This window comes from Propithecus coquereli, unplaced genomic scaffold, assembly GCF_000956105.1.
Source record: "Propithecus coquereli isolate 6110/MARCELLA unplaced genomic scaffold, Pcoq_1.0 Scaffold370, whole genome shotgun sequence".
NCBI lineage: Eukaryota > Metazoa > Chordata > Mammalia > Primates > Indriidae > Propithecus > Propithecus coquereli.
The window spans coordinates 1992073-2010089 of NW_012149397.1; the positions used below are offsets into that span (position 1 = coordinate 1992073).

An 18017-nucleotide genomic window follows, 5' to 3' on the forward strand; every position below is an offset into this window, starting at 1 on the left:
AGACTGAGTGCCGTGGCATCAGCCTAGCTCACAGCAACCTCAAACTCCTGGGCTCAAGCGATCCTCCTGCCTCAGCCTCCCGAGTAGCTGGGACTATAGGCACGTGCTACCATGCGGCTAATTTTTTTCTATACATATTTTTAGTTGTCCGATTAATTTCTTTCTATTTTTAGTAGAGACGGGATCTCGCTCTTGCTCAAGCTGGTTTCGAACTCCTGAGCTCAAACAATCCGCCCGCCTCAGCCTCCCAGAGTGCTAGGATTACAGGCGTGAGCCACCGCGCCCGGCCTTGTCCCATGGATTCTTAATGGCTTTGCTTTCCTGGGCATGATGTGCTCTCAAGCCCCGAGAGCCCACCTGGCCTGCCCTCATCTGGACACCCCCCGCTGCCCTCCCAGGCCAGGTGGAAGCCCTGCTCTCTGAGTCCCACACTGGCCCATGGCTGGGGGAAGATGCTGCTAAGGCGGTCAGTGGGAAGGAGGACCAGGCAGAAGCCAGCTCTGGGCTCAGCCCTGGCCAGGGCAGCGGCACTCACCAATCTCAGAAAGTGCTCACACAGCAGGGGACAGGCACCTTCATGTCCACTGGACAGAAGTGGCCTGGAGGGCAGGGCCCCTCTGCAGTCACACAGATGCCTCCATCCAGGTGGGTGACTTTGGCTCCTGCCCAGACAGTCAGAAGTGGGTGACCACAGGGCAACCCCTCGCTGGCCTCCGCAGGTGCTTGGCCACCCCCGCCTCAAGTACCTCTGCAGTGGAACATTCCCTAGAATAAGGGGGCAGAGCTTGCAAGCTGGAGCGGCAGCGCCCCCCACTGCCAAGGCAGCTCTCAAGCCCAGGGTCCCGGCCTAGGCCTCACCTGCACAGGTCGGCTGTGGGTCCTGAGATGTGTCCCCTTCTGAGTTCATGTATCCCCTTCGGAGTTATCTGGGCCAGATCGTGCTCAGGAACTCGAAGATGGGGAGGGAATAGGGGGGTGCCAGGACTTGCCTGTCCTGGGGAAAGGTGGGTGTGGTGCCTTTAGTCCCACCCTCAGTGTGGAGGGCACCGAAGAGCAGGGGGCTCCAGACCCTGCTCAGGGAGGGGAGCAGTAGCAGGTGGCCATGCCCCCGGCCTCTGGACATTTGTTCTGGAAGCCTGTTTCCATCTTGGCTAAGCTTGCTGTGTTCATTTGCACATTCGTTATGTCGAACCCTTTTGGAATGACATGGGGCTGATGAGACCGGTAGCAAAGTGTACTGCTAATGAACTCTAAGGAGCGGGGGCCTTGTATTTCTATGGGAAGAGAAAAGAGAGTACTGTGTGATCCTGTTTCCGTGACTGCCCGAAAGCCAGTGCGTTTGTCTGTGTAGGGACATGTCTTAAATACGCGGGGTGCAGGAGACCTGTGGAAGACCACACATCACACGCCATCATGGGCGGCCCAGGGTGCAGAATGCAGAGGAAGGCATGTTTAAGCTCTGGTGGCCTTACGACATGCGGGGATGTCATCTCCACAACTCCACCACACTGAGGTGACACAGGACAGTGAGAAGCCCCCTCACCTCACGAACTGTCTTGGGGCGAGGGAGGGTGGGGCTGGGGTTAGGGCTGGGCTTGGTCGTATCAGCCTCCTCACCCTGGGGTGTCCTCAGACCCTGTCCTGGAGCTGCTGCCAGCGAAGTCGGAGTGCTGCCTGGCAGGGACCCCTGGGCAGGTGTCGGTCCCACAACACAGTCCTCAGAGCCCCACACGCGGGCTCCAAGGTGGCCCTCACCACAGAGGCCAGCACCAGGTGGCACCAAGGTCATGCGGGGACCAGCTAGGGCTGAAGGCCAGGCCTGCCACTAACGGGCCTTGGGGACATAGGCCCAGGCTGGGTCACTGGAAGGCCATGTGGGAAATCCTGTTCCCTGAGGCTCCTCCAGCCCAGCGTCCAGAGATCGTGACCCTATTGTGATCCTCCTTGCTCAGCTCAGCACTTAACTTCCCTGCGTGGGAAAGTCTCCTGGTGCTGACCTGATCTTTCGGGCAGTGGAAGCCCTGGCCGAGTGCCAGCAGAGACGGTGTTTCTGCGTTTCAGAGATCCTGAAGAGATGGGTCCTGCGTGTCCTCTGCGATGCCCTCCACCCTGCCACTTGCCCCCAGTGTGCTCCACAGGCACCGAGGCTGCTCCCAGGCCAGTGCCCAGGTGACAGACCCCAGCCATGCTCTGCTTGGTGCTCAGGGGCTGCGGGCACCCTCACCTGGCACACCCAGGCCCCAGGGGCAGCCTGGCCCGTGGTGGCACAGAAAAACCCGGGTGGGCAGGGCAGGCACGTCCCATGCCCCTCTCTCTGCATTCCAGGTGCCAGCAGGGCAGGGCTGCTGCCTGGGGTCCTTGGTGCTGGCAGGGCAGAAAGGGCCGGGGGACAGAGGTCACCACAGGGAAATGCCTCCTAGAGGAAGAGGGGCCTGTCGAGGCTTATGAGCCGAGAGCAAGGGGCTTCTCTCCACCAGCTTCCAGCCTCTTCCTCCCTGCCCGGCTCAGCCTGGCTCATCCTGGCCACGCCTGCTCTCTTGCTCCCCCAGCTACCCTCTGTGAACTGCTCAGAGAATTGAACTTTTCAGAAAAAGGAAACAAATTTTAATTGTTAAATTGTTAAATAGCCTAAACAGTCCCAACTCTCTGTCTACTTGCTAATAGCAGTGACACACAGCTTTAATTGTGGTAGGCCCACCTGTCTATCATCTACCTATTTATCAATTAATCAATCTATGTATTTATTATCTATCAATCATCTAGGCATCAAGCAATGGGCCTACTTGTCATTAACAGTTACCCAGTATCCTACTGAGTTGATAAACTACATGTCTGACAAGATCTTTTCTTTTCTTTTCTTTTCTTTTCTTTTCTTTTCGACAGGATCTCTCTCTGTCACACAGGCTGGAGTGCAGTGGTGCAATCTCAGCTCACTGCGAACTCCATCTCCCGGGCTCCAGTGATCCTCCTGCCTCAGCCTCCCAAGTAGCTGGGACTACAGGTGTGCATCGCCATACGTGGCTGATTTTTTAATTTGTTATAGAGATGGGGTCTCCCTATGTTTCCTAGGCTGAGCTTCAACTCCTGGCCTCAAGCACACCTCTTGCCTCCACCTCCTCGCTCAAGGTCAATCCAGTCCGGTTAACCAGGTGCCTGGGGGACACTGGAGCTGGGTCAGCTCCTTGTGCCTCGAGTGCAATAATAGCCATCTGAGCCCGGGGTGGGGGGCCAGTTTGGGTCCCCAGTTCCTGCAAACACAGCCCTGAACCTGAACTAGGCCTGGATCCTGCTGCCCTCTCCAGCCACAGCTCTGGCCAGTGGCAGGGACATGGCTGGGGCCCAGCTCCAGGGTGGGGGCACCTGGGTTAGCAGCCCCCAAGCCTGCTTCACCTGAGCAACAGGGTGGGGACTGAGGGTGCTCGTCATGGTCCCATCCCTTGGGCTCCCACGGGGAGGGGGTCGTGTTCTTTGTGGGGAACAAAGGGGCTGTAGGCCAGGATCTGTTTTCCTGCCTCCCCGCCCTGGGGTGGAGCTGGCCCTTCACCCTTAGGCAGGTTTTGCAGGTGGCAAGGCCACCGCTCCCCTCCTCACTCACCCCCAGAACCTGAGGGGCAGGTCTCACACTGTGAAGAGTCAGAGAGGTCACTGATGCTGAAGGTCCCAGGAGGGGAGGCCTGGGAGGGAGTGTGGGGACTGGAGGAGGCTGCAGGGCACACGTACCTATGACAGCCAGGGGGTTGGTGCTGGGTGGCCGCCAGGCAGAGCCCAGCATCCTGGAGAGTCACAGCACGATCCCACCGTGCCCACGGCTTGCTGTGCCTCTCCATGGTAACCTGGCATCTGTGAGCTCCCTTTCCCCATGGACAAAGCCAGGATGACAGCTTCCCAGACGCCTCCTGAGTGTGGGGACCTGACACAGTGCTGGGCCTCAGTGCTCCAGGGACAGGTCCTAAAGCCCCCGGCTGGCTGAGACTGAAGTGAAAAATTGGAAAATTCCACTAAAGCGGAAAATTCCACTACCGGGTTTTCTCCTTTGCATCCTCGCTGGGGCCTCCTCCCCTGCAACCTTTCCCAGGCAGCTGCCACCCTCATAAATCACCTGTAGCAATTAGTGTACCAGGCTGCAAAGTGGCTCAGGACCTTGCCTCACTAAAGTTAACCCTGTTGTAACCGTGCCCCTCCCCCTTAAGCAGAGTGTATAAAAGACTGCAATGCTCTTTGTCTGGTGCTCAGAATTTGGGAGGAAAAATCCCCCTCTGAGCCCGCCGGTGTATAAACCTGTTTTGCCAATATTTCTGTGTGTGCGTCGGCCTATTCCTGGTCATCTCTGCTGTAACAAGACCAAGCCCGGATCTGGAGGCAGCTGCCCTCCCCTAACCCCGAGGAGGCTGGAGACTTGGAGGAACGTCACCTTCACCACGGTCTGACTCTCTGAGGGACAGAGGGGAGGACTCTGGAGGGATGGCAGGGGCTTACCCAAGTGTGCACGCTGCGTGTGGCTGTGTCAGCCCAGCCTGGGTGCAGGCCCTGACTGCTGGGCACAGGGCACAGTCTGTGGCTTCCTCGTGGCCTGGGTGGGGGCTGAATGTGCCAGCCAGGCACAGGAGGGGGCGGGTAGTTCTGTTGAGCAGAAGTGTCCTGCAGGCCATGGCAGAAACAGACTGAGAACTGAGGGGAGAATAGTTCTTCTCTCAAAAGAAGCAGTAAAAAGAAAAGCGGCAAATGCTCCCCAGGTCTTGGCCACACCTGACGCTCAGTGGTCCGGGAGTGCAGGAGCCGCCACCACCCCCAGTGGCCAGGAAGGGGCCTGAGGGGCAGGGCAGGGCCTTCCCCTGCTCAGGGGCTGGTGGTCCCATTGCCAGCTCTGTGCTCACTACTGTGGCCTTTGGGGAGTTTCCGCTGTTCCACTCAGCACAGCCCAGGCGTGGCTGTGCTGGGGAGACCCCAGTGTCACAAGCTGCCATTTTCCTCTCCACAAAATGGGGATCATAACGGCACCTCCTCCCAGGCTTGCTGCCAGGACTGCAAATGACGTAGGCTGGTGTGCCAGGGCTCCACACAGTGCTGGGCACTCGGCAAGCCTCCGCGTGTGCCAGTCTCACTCCATCGCACAGGGAGAAGGCGGCTTCAGGCTGCCCACCTCGCACCAGGTCTGCATCCACCCGCCCCGCGGGCCTGCTTGTGTCCCCCGCTCTGCCGTGCCTGGGGAAACTGCCGGCCTGGCTCTGCCCTCCACTGGCAGCTGGCGTCTGACAGCAGGGGTGCTGCAGCGCAGCGTGGCCCCCCACTCTCCCACTGCCGGGATCCCCAAAGGAAATGGCCCCTCCCTAGCCAGGAGGCCCGGGTTGGCCCTGCACTGCAGGGACTAGCCCCGGGGTGAGGCCTTGGCCTTGGCATGCCAAGGAGGTGTCAGCCTTGGGTAGGCAGCGGGCTCTGCACAACTCCGAGAAATGACCCAGGGGGTTGGTGGTGTCACAACTTCAGGGAAAAGTGGCTGAGAGAGCCCATCACAGAAATCTGTTTCCTTGGACCATTTACCCAGGACTAGCCCTGTCCCTCGGTGAGGGTCTTAGAATTGTCCGAAGTGGAGGCCCTTGAGGGGTTGTCCCTGGTATCTTTCTCTTCCTTCCAAAGCCTGCCCAGCATGCGTCTCTTGCAGGGTGGGGGGGTTTCTGGGTCCTGGGGGTTGGTACAGAGTAATGGGATAGACGGGAATTTGCCTGGAACATCACACTCTGGTGTGACCCACTGTTTAGCCGACCTCTGGCACTCAGGGAGGATCAGGAGTCCCAGCTCCTGGGGTGCCAGGCAGTGCTACCCAAGCTCACATGGTAGGACCCCTTGGCCCAGGGCCCACATCCAGTGAGTGCATAGCCCCACCCCATGGTGGCCGCCAGGGCAGACCTGCACTGGGCCAGAGACCCAGAATGTCAGAGCTGGGAGGGGCCTCAAAGGCCACCTGGCCAGGGCCGTGGTGAGTGAACGAGCCCAGAGCTGTCACTGGCTGGGGCAAATGGGAGTGAAGTGGGAAGATGCTCGTGGCTGCTTCTGTTCTCCATTAATGCTACAACAAGAGGCACAGTCCCCACTGAATAATCACCTCTGTTCACACAGTAGCCTAGGAATGAACACTTTGCATGTGGTCATTTTCTATCAATCCTAAAGAGTGCCATAAGACCAAGAAATTGACCACGCAATCTCTACAGGCAGTAAGAGGACAACAAATCTCTTGCACATTTGATGCTTTTGTTAAAATTTTTATTTTGCCTTTTAGCATGGGGTTTCATTAAACTGTTTACACTTGTTCTGCTGCTCAACCCACTGGTCCAGCTCCGGGGTGAACACCTTGTCGTCCATGGCAGCCCAGTCCCCCTTCCCCTCCCCACTCCTCGCTCCAAGGGTGCTGCTCCCCTCTCCCGCTGCTGCCAGCTCCCAGCCCGACAGCTAGCTCTTACCAAAAACCTACAGCTAACTCACACTTATTGGTGAAAGACAATGTTTTTCCCCTCAGATTGGAGACAAGGCAGAGATATCTGCTCTCACCACTCCTATTCAACAAAGCACTGATAATTCTGGCCAGCACAATTAGGCAAGAAAAAAAGGCATACAGATTAGAAAGGAAGAAACAAAACTGTCCCTATTTGCAGGTTACATGATTGTTTATGTAGTAAAATACTAGGGAATCTATAGAAATCTTGTAGAAATAATAAATAGTTTCAGCAAGTTCACAGGATAAAAGATCTACAGTCTAAAACCCATCACATTTCTCTGTAATAACGAATATGTTGAAACTGAAATTAAAAGTGCAATACCTTTACAATTGCTCCAAAGAAAATGAAATACTTAAGCATAAATCTGACAAAACTTACACAGAATCTGTAGGATGAAGATAACAAAATGTTGATGAAAGTAATGAAGAAAGAACTAAATAAATTCATAGACATGCGTTGTTCATGGTTTGGAAGACTCACCATAGCAAAAATGTAGTTCCCTCTGAATTGATCTATAGAGTTAATGAAATTCTTATCAAAACCCCAGCAAGACTTTTGTGCACATAGTTAGGCTTATTTTTAAATTTATATGAAAAATCACAGACCCTAGAATAGCTAAAATACTTATCGAAAAAGAATAAAGCACATGGATGAGTCCACTAGACAGTAAGGTTTGGTGCAGGTACAGTAATCGGACAGAGTGATGTTGGTGGAGACGTGGACACACAGATCAGTGGTACAGAATAAAGAACCCAGAAATGAACTCACGCAAATATGCCTCATTCTTGACAAAGATACAAAAGCAACTGAAGGAGGGAGGATTTGTCTTTTCAACAGATAGTACCAGAGAAAACAGTCATCCATAGGCTAAAACATCTCAACCTAAACCTCATCTCTTATACATGGATTAACCCCAAATGGATCACACTTAAATATAAAATGTAATATTATAAACCTTTCAGGAATAAAAATCCTAGACGAAAATCTTTGGGATCTCGGGCTAAAATTCTTGGTTCTTATATTTATATGTGCCTTTTAGCAAATTTTTATTTTCAGTAATAGATTACTTATATTTTTATCACACTGTGATCTTTTCCCTACTAAAGAGGAGTCCTTTTACACCTGTCTATAATTTTTCGACTGCATTTTTAGGTCTGCATAACAGCACTGAGTTTGAGCAGTCACAGCATCCCAGTGGTCTCAGCTAGCCAAGCTATCAGAGAACCAGGCCCAGTTAGAGTCACCTGCATGAACCGAAGACTCTACTAAGCCAGAGGCTTTGCTTCAGGCAGCAAAGTGGGGGATGCATTTCCCTTGTAAGGGATCGCTGTTATAATACTATTTCATGCTGTTCCTGGCCCCAGAATAGCTTCACTCCGCAATCGTGAACATACCATTTTCATTTCACCAGTGAGGCTTGTTGAGTCCTTTTCATTTTGTTAATTGCTGCATCTAAGATGACACACCCCCAAACTGAAACTTTAGGCCAGAGGCCTCTACTCATGTCAGAGGTGTCTAGTGTATAAAAGAGCCCAAGAGTAAATTAATAGCTGCTTTTTAAAAGCCGTGAACCTGGTAACCTTTCCAGGGTATCAAGTCCAGCCTCGCCTCCTCTACTACTAAGGACTGCCTGTTTGCCAGAAGTCTCAAACGACAAAATAATCACTCAGAGATCTGAAGCCCAAAATGATAATCAGGGCTGTGGGACATCTAAGTTACCTTCTTGACATGCAACTCTTCCTGACTGGGAGAGTTCCCTCTATGACTTAAGGCAGAGTACAGCATAGTATTACTTCCTACTATACTTTCAGATGTAAAGTAACAAAAAGGGCCTCATCCATGACATTATATTTGTTTTCCTTCCCTACTGGGAACCCCAGCCAAATCTCATTAGCTAAATCTACGTCTCCCCTGCACTCACGTTAAAGCATGGCACCTAAGGTCGTCCTAGAAATCATATCCATTTTATTCTGGTAGTTTGTCAGGGAAGTCTTTTATTTTACAGAACTGGATGCGGTATACATCATAGGCATCCACATTCCAGTAACCACTCACAAAGATCCACTTAGAAGAAAGGAACATTGGGATTTAGACTAGTTATATGCCCATAGAGAAAATGAAATTGTTAACGGTGAACAAACTACCAGCTTGTGTGATATGTGAGGTTATCTAATAGAGTATGACTTCATTCAGAAGCACTTTGCATAGTTCCTTGAAAGAAACAGAAGCTTTTGTGAATTCTTTGATGTACTCTTTGTCTTTTGGACAAAATTTTTCCTACATTCATACTCACATAGTTTCTGTCTTTTGTGAATTCTCTGATGTACTGTGAGGGTTGATTTCTGGGACTGTTTTCTTACACTATCTTCAACTGGTTTTTCTTGTAGCTCTGATATTACATGGGGTGTTCTTTTTGTCAGAAAGATTTTCCAGTTATTACATCAATAAGGCTTTTCCCTCTCCCTGAATTCTCTGACATACATTTAGGGATGACTTCTTATATAATTTCCCATATTCACTGCATTCATTTCTCCCCACTGTGAGTTATCTGATGTATTCTAAAGTTTGATTTCTGGCCAAAAGTTTTCCCACATTTATTACGTTGAAAGGGTTTCTCCCCTGTATGAATTCTCTGATGATCACTAAGGATTGCCTTCCGGACAAATTTTTTCCCACATTCGTCACATTTAAATGGTTTCTCCCCAGTGTGAATTCTCTGATGCACTCTGAGGGTTGATGTCCGGGCAAAAGTTTTCCCACATTCGTTACATTTAAATGGTTTCTCTCCCGTGTGGGTTTTCTGATGTTGAATGAGATGGTCTTTTCGCCAGAAAGATTTTTCACATTCATTGCACTGGTAAGTTTTCTCCCCACTGTGAGTTCTCTGATGTATTCTGAGGTTTGACTTCTGGCCAAAAGGTTTTCCACATTCATTACATTGAAAGGATTTCTCCCCTGTATGAATTCTATGGTGATCTCTGAGGGTTGACTTCTGAACAAAGGTTTTTCCACATTCACAACACTCATAGGGTTTCTCTCCTGTGTGAATTCTTTGATGTCCCCTGAGGGTTGACTTCTGGACAAATGTTTTCCCACAGTCATTACATTTATAGGGTTTCTCTGCTGTGTGAATTCTCTGGTGTGTACTGAGGTGTGACTTCTGGGAGAAAGTTTTTCCACATTCATTACATTCAAATGGTTTCTCTCCTGTGTGAGTTCTCTGATGCTGAATGAGATGTCCTTTCTGACAGAAAGATTTTCCACATTCGTTACATTTATAGGGTTTTACCTCTGAGTGAGTTCTATGGCGTACTTTGTGGACTGATGTTTGGTAGGATTTCTTATCATGATATTCAAAGGAGTTATTCCCAGTTTCTTTTCTGTCATTACATACCAATGGATTCTCTTCTGTGACAGTTTTCTGAGGTCGAGTGAGGTGGGATTTCCTGTTGAAATTATTTCCGCTTGCATTACATTCATAATGTTTCACAGGCATGTTAAATTTATTGTATTCTTTCACAGCTGAATTCTGAAAGGATTTCCCATTTTGGTTAAGAGGAGGGTATTTCTCCCCTGTGCAAGTTCTGCTGTGGTCAAAAAGAATTGTCTTATCACAGTTTTCCCTAAATTCATCACCTTTACAGGATTTTTCTCCTGTGTGAGAATTCTTATGTTTAACATAGTTGGCCTTACCATTAAAGGCTTTCCCAATTTCATTACATTCAAAAGTTTGCTCCAAAGTTTGAAATTTCTGATGATCAGGAAGATTTTCATTATAACTGAGAGCTTTCATGTTTTTACTATATTCATAAAATTTCTCTCCAGTCTGAGTTTTCTCAAACTTAATTTTGAAAGGCAAATTCTCACATACATTATGGCAACCTAGCTTCTTTGCTGAATGCTTTCTATTATTAATGATAAATTCAGAAATAGTTCTCAAATTTATTCCCCATGAGTCACATTTGCAGGATATTTTTGTTGAAGAAACAGGAGCTATATGCAGATTAAAAGGTTTTCCCAAAATTTCCTCTTCCTCTTCCTCTCTAGTCAATGTTTTATTTTTGGTGAGTATTACTTGCTGCAAGTGTTTTTCTTTGATTTTCTTGTTCTTCTTGTTCAGGTCATCATCTCTGCAATGTTCTAAAACTGAGAAAAATTGAAAACATCTTATTAATCTTACATCTCTTATTGGTGGGGCTTATAGTCACAGCCTATGTTGCACTTCGTTCTTTGGTTTATCAAGATTAAATCATTCATATATGTGTGTTTGAATATATATGCCTCCAACCTCACTCTTTTAAAAAACAGTATTAATATAGAGCAAATGGGAAAGGAAACTGATAATAAATATATATCTGTATTTGGCATGTGAACAATAAGATTTTCGTATCTGGGTGGATAAAGGAAAGAAAAGGAAAATAAAAATTATAGTTTTATAGGAGTGGTTATTTCACGGAGCAGGAAAATCAGAGAATAGGATGAATGCAACTAAGACTGTAGAATAACAAGAAAAATTGGAAAATAATAGTTTTCATGGAATAGGCCCAATAGGGAAAGGGTTTGGTTTAAGGGAATAAATTACCATCTAGGTCCTGATATTATCTAGATTATAATGGTTAGAATACTCAATTATCTACATTCCTGCAATTTTATATCCCTCATCAATTCTTCAACATCAAATTAAATTTATAACAGCACCAACTTCCTTATGAATAAATGAAAAAGTTTATAGTTCAGGTGCTAACCTATCTTACAGCTGTGATTCACAGAAATATAAACAAGTATAAAACTGATGAAATGACCATCCCATCCTAAGTTTCCACATTTCAATCTGACAGGAGGAGTACAATTTTAAATGGGGTACCATGGAAGGCCTTACTGTAAAGATGACATTTAAGAAATTCCTGAATTCTTTATGCATTCTAAATGCCTTCTTACAGGTTATACTGCAAATATTATCGGTCACCTGTAGCTTACTGCTTAACATTTTAAGTATGAAGTAATATATATCTACATAAAACTTTCATGTGTAACTTAATAGTACCCAGTGAACACTCATGGAATCAGAAACCATGTTAAGAAACAGAACACAAATGACTCTACAAAAATCCCAATTTATCCCTACCAGGTTATAACTTCTTTATGCTTAGAGTTTACCACTCTCCTCATATTTATGCAATCATTTCCTTGATTTTCTTTATACTTTTACCACCAATATTTGAATTCCTAAAAATGTAATTGAATTTTGCCTGTTTCTGACTTTTACATAAATGTAACCAGGTATGCATATTGTATCTTTTGTTTTTTTTTGCTTAATATTATGTTTGTAAGCACTGTCTAATATTTTATGCAGCTCTATAATTCTCCCTTAAAGAATACAACTATTTCTCCATTCTACTGCTGATGAGGCCAATTTTTGACAAATATAAACAATATTGCCATTAATATTCTGTTATGCATTCTAGAGAATAAAATCCAACTTCTTGCAGGGAATATGGTTAAAAAAGCAACTGCTTAGTTATAATGTATGCAAAATGTTACCTTTATTAGAAAACCCTCCTGACATCACAGTGGTTTTACCAGTTACTGGTATTTTCCATGTTTCCAGTTAGTGGATAAGGGTCTGTAACATTCCACGTCCTCACCAGGATTTAGCATTGCCAGATTTGTTAATCTCACTTCATACTAGATCTCTCATTTTACTTCATACCTTACTTCCTATTTTATTTTGCATGCCACGAAAGCTAATGAGATTGAACACATTTTCAAAGATTTACTGGCCATTTTGAAAGTTCTTTTTCAAAGTCTTCTGCCAATTTTTCAATTGGGTTGCCTACCTTTTCCCATATTGATTTGCAAAAGTTCTTTACATTTTTAGGAAGCTTAGCTTTTCTAGGTTATACTTGCGGTATCTACATATTGTGCTACTCTATGGTTTATCTTTTCCACTCTTTTAATGGTATCTCTTATGAACAAAGTGTTTACTTTTAATGGACTCAAGTGTATTTATCATTTTCTTTTGACTAGTGTTTTTTTTGCTTTTGGGCTTACTAAGAAAAGTCTTGTAACATAAAGTTGTTCGCTCCTAAACTGACCTTCTGAAGTCTAATGACCCTTGCAGAATTCTGTCTGTTAGTGCTAAGTGACTCACTTGGGTGACTCTGGTTTGAGAATTCCTCCTCTGAGAACCAAGGCTCTTCTCCTTGCTCCAACCCGAAGATTACTTCTGGTTTGAAAACACAGTACCCTGTAAATAGGAAACAATCGAGGACTTAGGCCAGATATATGAGGCTTTATGGTCTACAAAACAGGAAGAAGATACAGCAGCATCCTGAAGGTACTCATTTGAATTTATCACTGGCAGTTGACAAAACATTCATCCTAGTCCTCAAAAGGGCTTGGTTACTTTAGACCTGAATGAAAAGCCTAAATAACATTAAACTTTAAATAAAGTGTCCATGTGTTTTGGTGCTTAATAAGGAAATGCCTTCTGTATGGAGTTACAAGGGAAAGTTATGCTTATATGCTCACCCACTGAGACCATGTGGCTGTCGTTCTCCAGCATCACATCTCTGTACAGATTCCTCTGAGCAGGGCCCATCTGCTGCCACTCCTCGCAGGTGAATTCCACAGTCACGTCCTCGAATGACACCGATGCCTGTAACAGTACATTTCTGTTCAATCTGAACCGTTCAGAATCAGATGACATAGAAAATACCCATGGAAAATAGTTTTTATCATGTTTACTATAAAGAGCTTAAAAGAAACAAATATAAAAGATGCCTATTTTGGATCTAATTTTGTACTTTGCAGGTACTCGGTAAAAATGTTTATAAGATTATATATATATACATATACTTATGAGTTATACACACATACTATCGATAGTAAAATTTTTTAATTCTTAATTTTATAGTCAAAAAATGTAAATAAACTTCCTGCAATTTTTACTCTCCACCCTAATAGACTACCCTGGACATACTCTAGGGTAGAGGTCAGCAAATTATGGCCTGTGGGCCAAATCTGGCTTCAATAAATAAAGTTTTACTGGAACACAGCCGTACGCAATCATTTTGCATTGCCTATGGCTGCTTTCGTGCTGAAATAGCACTGAGAAGTTCCGTCAGAGAACTTACGCCTATAAAAACTGAAAATATTTCCCACCTAACCTTTTACAGGAAAAATTTACCAACCTCTGGACCAAACAACCCAATTGAAGGAAAGACTGAGAGCATAAAAACAACAACAAAAGAAAACACATTTTATATATAGGAATCTATGATGATTGAAAGTAAAAGGATAGAAAAAGATATACCACGTAATCATTATCCAAAAGAAAGTTGATGTGGTTCCATTAACATCAAAAACAGTAGATTTTAAGGTAAGAATTATAAAAGGTAATGAGTAACAATTTATAATGGTAAAACGGTCCTTTCAACAGAAGATATAACAAACTGGTATGCACCTGTAAACAGCTTCCAAATATAACCATTTCTCATTATTCACAGATTACATGTTTGTGAATTCAGCCACTCACTGAAGTTTATTTGTAACCTCAAAATCAATACTTGTAGTTATTTTGCAGTCATTCATAGACCTCTACAGAAAGGCATTAATATAAAATTGGAGTTGCCTGACATGCATGTTCCCAGCTGCGATTGAACAAGGTACTGTTACGCATCTTATTTCAGCTCTACTACTGTAAACAAGTGTCCTTTTCTCAGTCTATTTAGTGCCACATTTATTGCATTTTCCTGCTTTTTCTTGGTGATTTCACGTTTTTAAACGGCCCACATTTATAGTGTTAAAGTGCCTGCCATCTAGTGTTCCTAAACACAAGAAGGCTGTGTTATGCCTCATGGAGAAAATACCTATGTCAGATAAGCTTTGCTCAGGCATTAGTTATGGTGCTGTTCACCATTAGTTCAGTGTTTATGCATCAACAATATTAAATAAGGTGTCTCTAAACAAAAAGACACATAACACAAGATTATATATTATGAAAATGTGACCAGAGGCTTGCTGGAACTTAACCCTGTATTTTCCCTCTGAGCAATAGTTTCAATATTTATTACTTCAGTGTTTGTAGTGACTTTATGGAATATTACTACTGAGAATAATGAGAACTGACTGTATGTAAATAAAAGTTGACAGAAATGAGATAGACAGATCTACAATCATAATTAGTGATTCTAATGCAACCCTGTCAGTAACTCATAGAAAAGTAGATTGAAAAAACCAATGGGGATATAGTACAGGAGTCAGCAAACCACAGCCCCAAAGGCCAAAACCAGCCCACCACTGTTTTTTAATAAATAAAAAACACCACCACTGTCAGTTTTTTTGTAAATAAAATTTTATTGGAACACAGCCACATTCGTTTATGTGTCACCCATGGCTGCTATAACATTATAACTGCAGAGTTCAGTGCTTGCAACTGAGACTGTATCTCCCACAAAGCCTAATATCTGATATTTACAGAAAAAGTTTGCTGACCACTGACATACAAGATTTAAGTGACATAACTAACCAACTTGACTGACACATACAGGATAACCTCTACATGACAATATTCCAGTGCCCTTTATATGTTAAACAAAAACCAGACAATATGTCTCACTAAAGTAGAAAAAATTACAATCAAGCAGCAGCACAGCTTTGGATCTTAGCTCAGAGATGTAGAGAGCTAAAAAGAGCAATGCTAACATCCTTACTAGAACATAGCTGGGAAAATTGAGAATTAGTATCTTTTTGAACTTATCATGAAAGAGATAGGCACCTGCAGGGACAATCAGGACCTGCTCATTCGTTTCCTGAAACACATGTTACCAAACTCCATGTAAGATAATTAGGAAGATGAAACTAGAAAATTTTAACAACTTGCTAAAAGCCAAGTGTGTGCTAGTATCAGTGTGCAAAGTCCCTGGGGGCCACTCACTGGGGGATTTCCACCTTGCTACAGGATCAACGGAAAAATCGAAAGAGAAATTAGAAAATACACTGAGACTACTGAAAATGAAAACTCAAAGTACAAAAATGTATGGGATGCCCTTAAAGCTGTGATTAGGGTAAAATTTATAGCTGTAATACCAACATTAAGAAAGATCTCAAATCAATAACCTAAAGTATACCTTAAGGAACTAAATAAAGGTGGTAATACTAATACTGACCCTGCAGAAATAAAAAGGACGGTAAAAGAATACAATGAACAACTGTACACCAACAAATTAGATAAACTAGATGAAAGGACAAATTCCTGAAAACACACAAACTACCAAAACTGACTCAAAAAGAAAGAAACGTCTGGATAGGCCCATGTGAGGAGACTGAATCAGTAATCAAAATCCTCCCTACGAAGAAAAGCCAAGAACACCTGGCTTCACTGGTGAATTCTACCAAACATTTAAAGAACTAACACCAATACTTCTCTAATTCTTCCAAAAATAGAAGAGGAGGGAACATTTCCTAACTCATTCTATGAATTACCTTGAACCAAAGCCAGACAAAAAAATCACTAGAAAACTATAGTTCAATATCCCTTATAAATATAGGTACAAAAGTTCTCAACAAAATACTAGCAAACCAAGTCCTGTGGCAAATACAAAGGGCTAAACACATGACAAAATACAATTGATTCCAGGAATGCAAGGTGGCTTACTATAAGAAAATCAATGCAACACATCACATTAAAGATGAAGGAAATAAATCACATGATTATCTCAAGTGTTGTAGAAAAGCATTTGACAAAACCCAACACCCTATCATGATAAAAACAAACATGTAACATAGTAGTAACAGAAAGGAGCTTCGTCAACACAATATAAAGCATTCTGAAAACCCACAGCTAATATCATACACTAGGTAAAAGACAGGAAGGTTCCCTCCAAAGATCAGGAACAAGACAAGGATGCCTGCTTTTGTCATTTCTATTCATGGTACTGGAAGTTCTAGCCAGAGTGAACAGGCAAGGGAAAAAAAGCATCAAATTGGTAAGGAAAAAGTGAACTATTCATAGACCACATGATTCAATGTATAGAAATTACTAAAGAATCCACAAAAAAAGTATTAAGAGCTAATAAATGAATTCAGAAGTTTTAGGATACAGGATGAACACACAAAAATCATTTGTATCTCTATACACTACAAATGAATAACTGAAAAATTAAGAAAACAATACCATTTACAATAGAGTAAAAAAATAATAAAATACTTAGGAATAAATTTAACCAAGGTGCATGACTTACATATGAACACTAGAAAACACTGCTAAAAGGAATTAAAGAAGATCTAATAAATGAAAAGACACTCTATGTTCACGGATAGGAGGATTTAATATTGTTAAGATGGCAATACTCCTAAAAATGATCCACAGATTCAATGACATTTGCATTAAAATCCCAATGGCCTTTTTGCAGAAATCTTGATTGTACAATTTACACGAAATACATCGGACCCTAAATAGTCAAAACAATATTATTAAAAAGGAATGAAGTTGGTGGGATCACACTTCTTGATTTCAAAACTCACTATACTATGATGCAACACTAATGAAGACAGTGTGGTACTGGCATAAATATAGACATAATTATATGTGGTACTGGCATAAATACAGATCTATGGAATAGCACAGGGAGCCCAGGAATAACCCATACATCAACCATTTATTAGGAAAGTAATTTTTCCAACAAATGATGCTGGAATAATTGAATAGCTGTATCAAAAGAATGAAGTTGGACTTCAACCTCATATTAAAAAATTACCTCATAATGGATCAAGAACCTAAGTAAAGAGCCATAAACTACAGAACTCTTAGAGGAAATCAGGAGTAAACCTTCATGACCTCGGATTTGGTAATGGTTTCCTGGATATGACACCAAAAGCACAAGAAACCAAAGAGAAAATAAAGTGGACTTCATTGAGATTAAAAAGTTTTGTGCATCAAAGGATACTATTAAGATAGTGAAAAGACAACCCACAGAATGGAAAGAAATATTCACAAATCATATATTTAATAAAGGTCTAGCAGCCAGAATATATAAAGAACTCATAACTGAACAACAAAAAGACAACCTAATTAGAAAATGGGCAAAGGACTTGGATAGACATTTCTCCAAAGATGATAAATAGCCAATAAGCACAGGAAAAGATGTTGAACATCATTAATCATCAGTGAAATGCAAATCAAACCCAAATGATACACCATTTTACACTCACTAGGATGTCCATAATTTAAAAAAAAAAAAAAAGGAAATAACAAGTGGTGATGATATAGAGAAAAGAGAACCCTAATATACTGCTGGTGGGAGTGTAAAATGGTGCATTTTCTGTGGAAAACAGTTTGGCAGTTACTGAAAAAGATAAATGTAGAGTTACTATATGACTCAGAAATTCATTTCCAAGGTTTATTTCTAAAAGAAAACAGGTGTCCACACAAAAACTTGCAAAATAAACGTTAATAGCAGCACTAGTCCTAACAGCAAAAAGGTAGAAACAACCCAAATGTTCATTACTTGATGAATGGATACA

General features: G+C 43.6%; 1 protein-coding gene across 1 annotated transcript in view; it reads right to left on the reverse strand.

The window, feature by feature from the left end:
- Positions 1–9001: 9001 nt before the first annotated feature.
- Positions 9002–18017, reverse strand: part of ZNF510 (zinc finger protein 510) — a 15888-nt gene continuing 6872 nt past the window's right edge. The window contains exons 4-6 of the mRNA XM_012651821.1: positions 13023–13149; positions 12643–12738; positions 9002–10637 (exon numbers count right to left, since the gene is read on the reverse strand). Coding sequence (XP_012507275.1) covers positions 9016–10637; positions 12643–12738; positions 13023–13149 — 1845 coding nt within the window. The 3' untranslated portion in view covers positions 9002–9015. The remainder of the gene's footprint in view (positions 10638–12642; positions 12739–13022; positions 13150–18017) is intronic.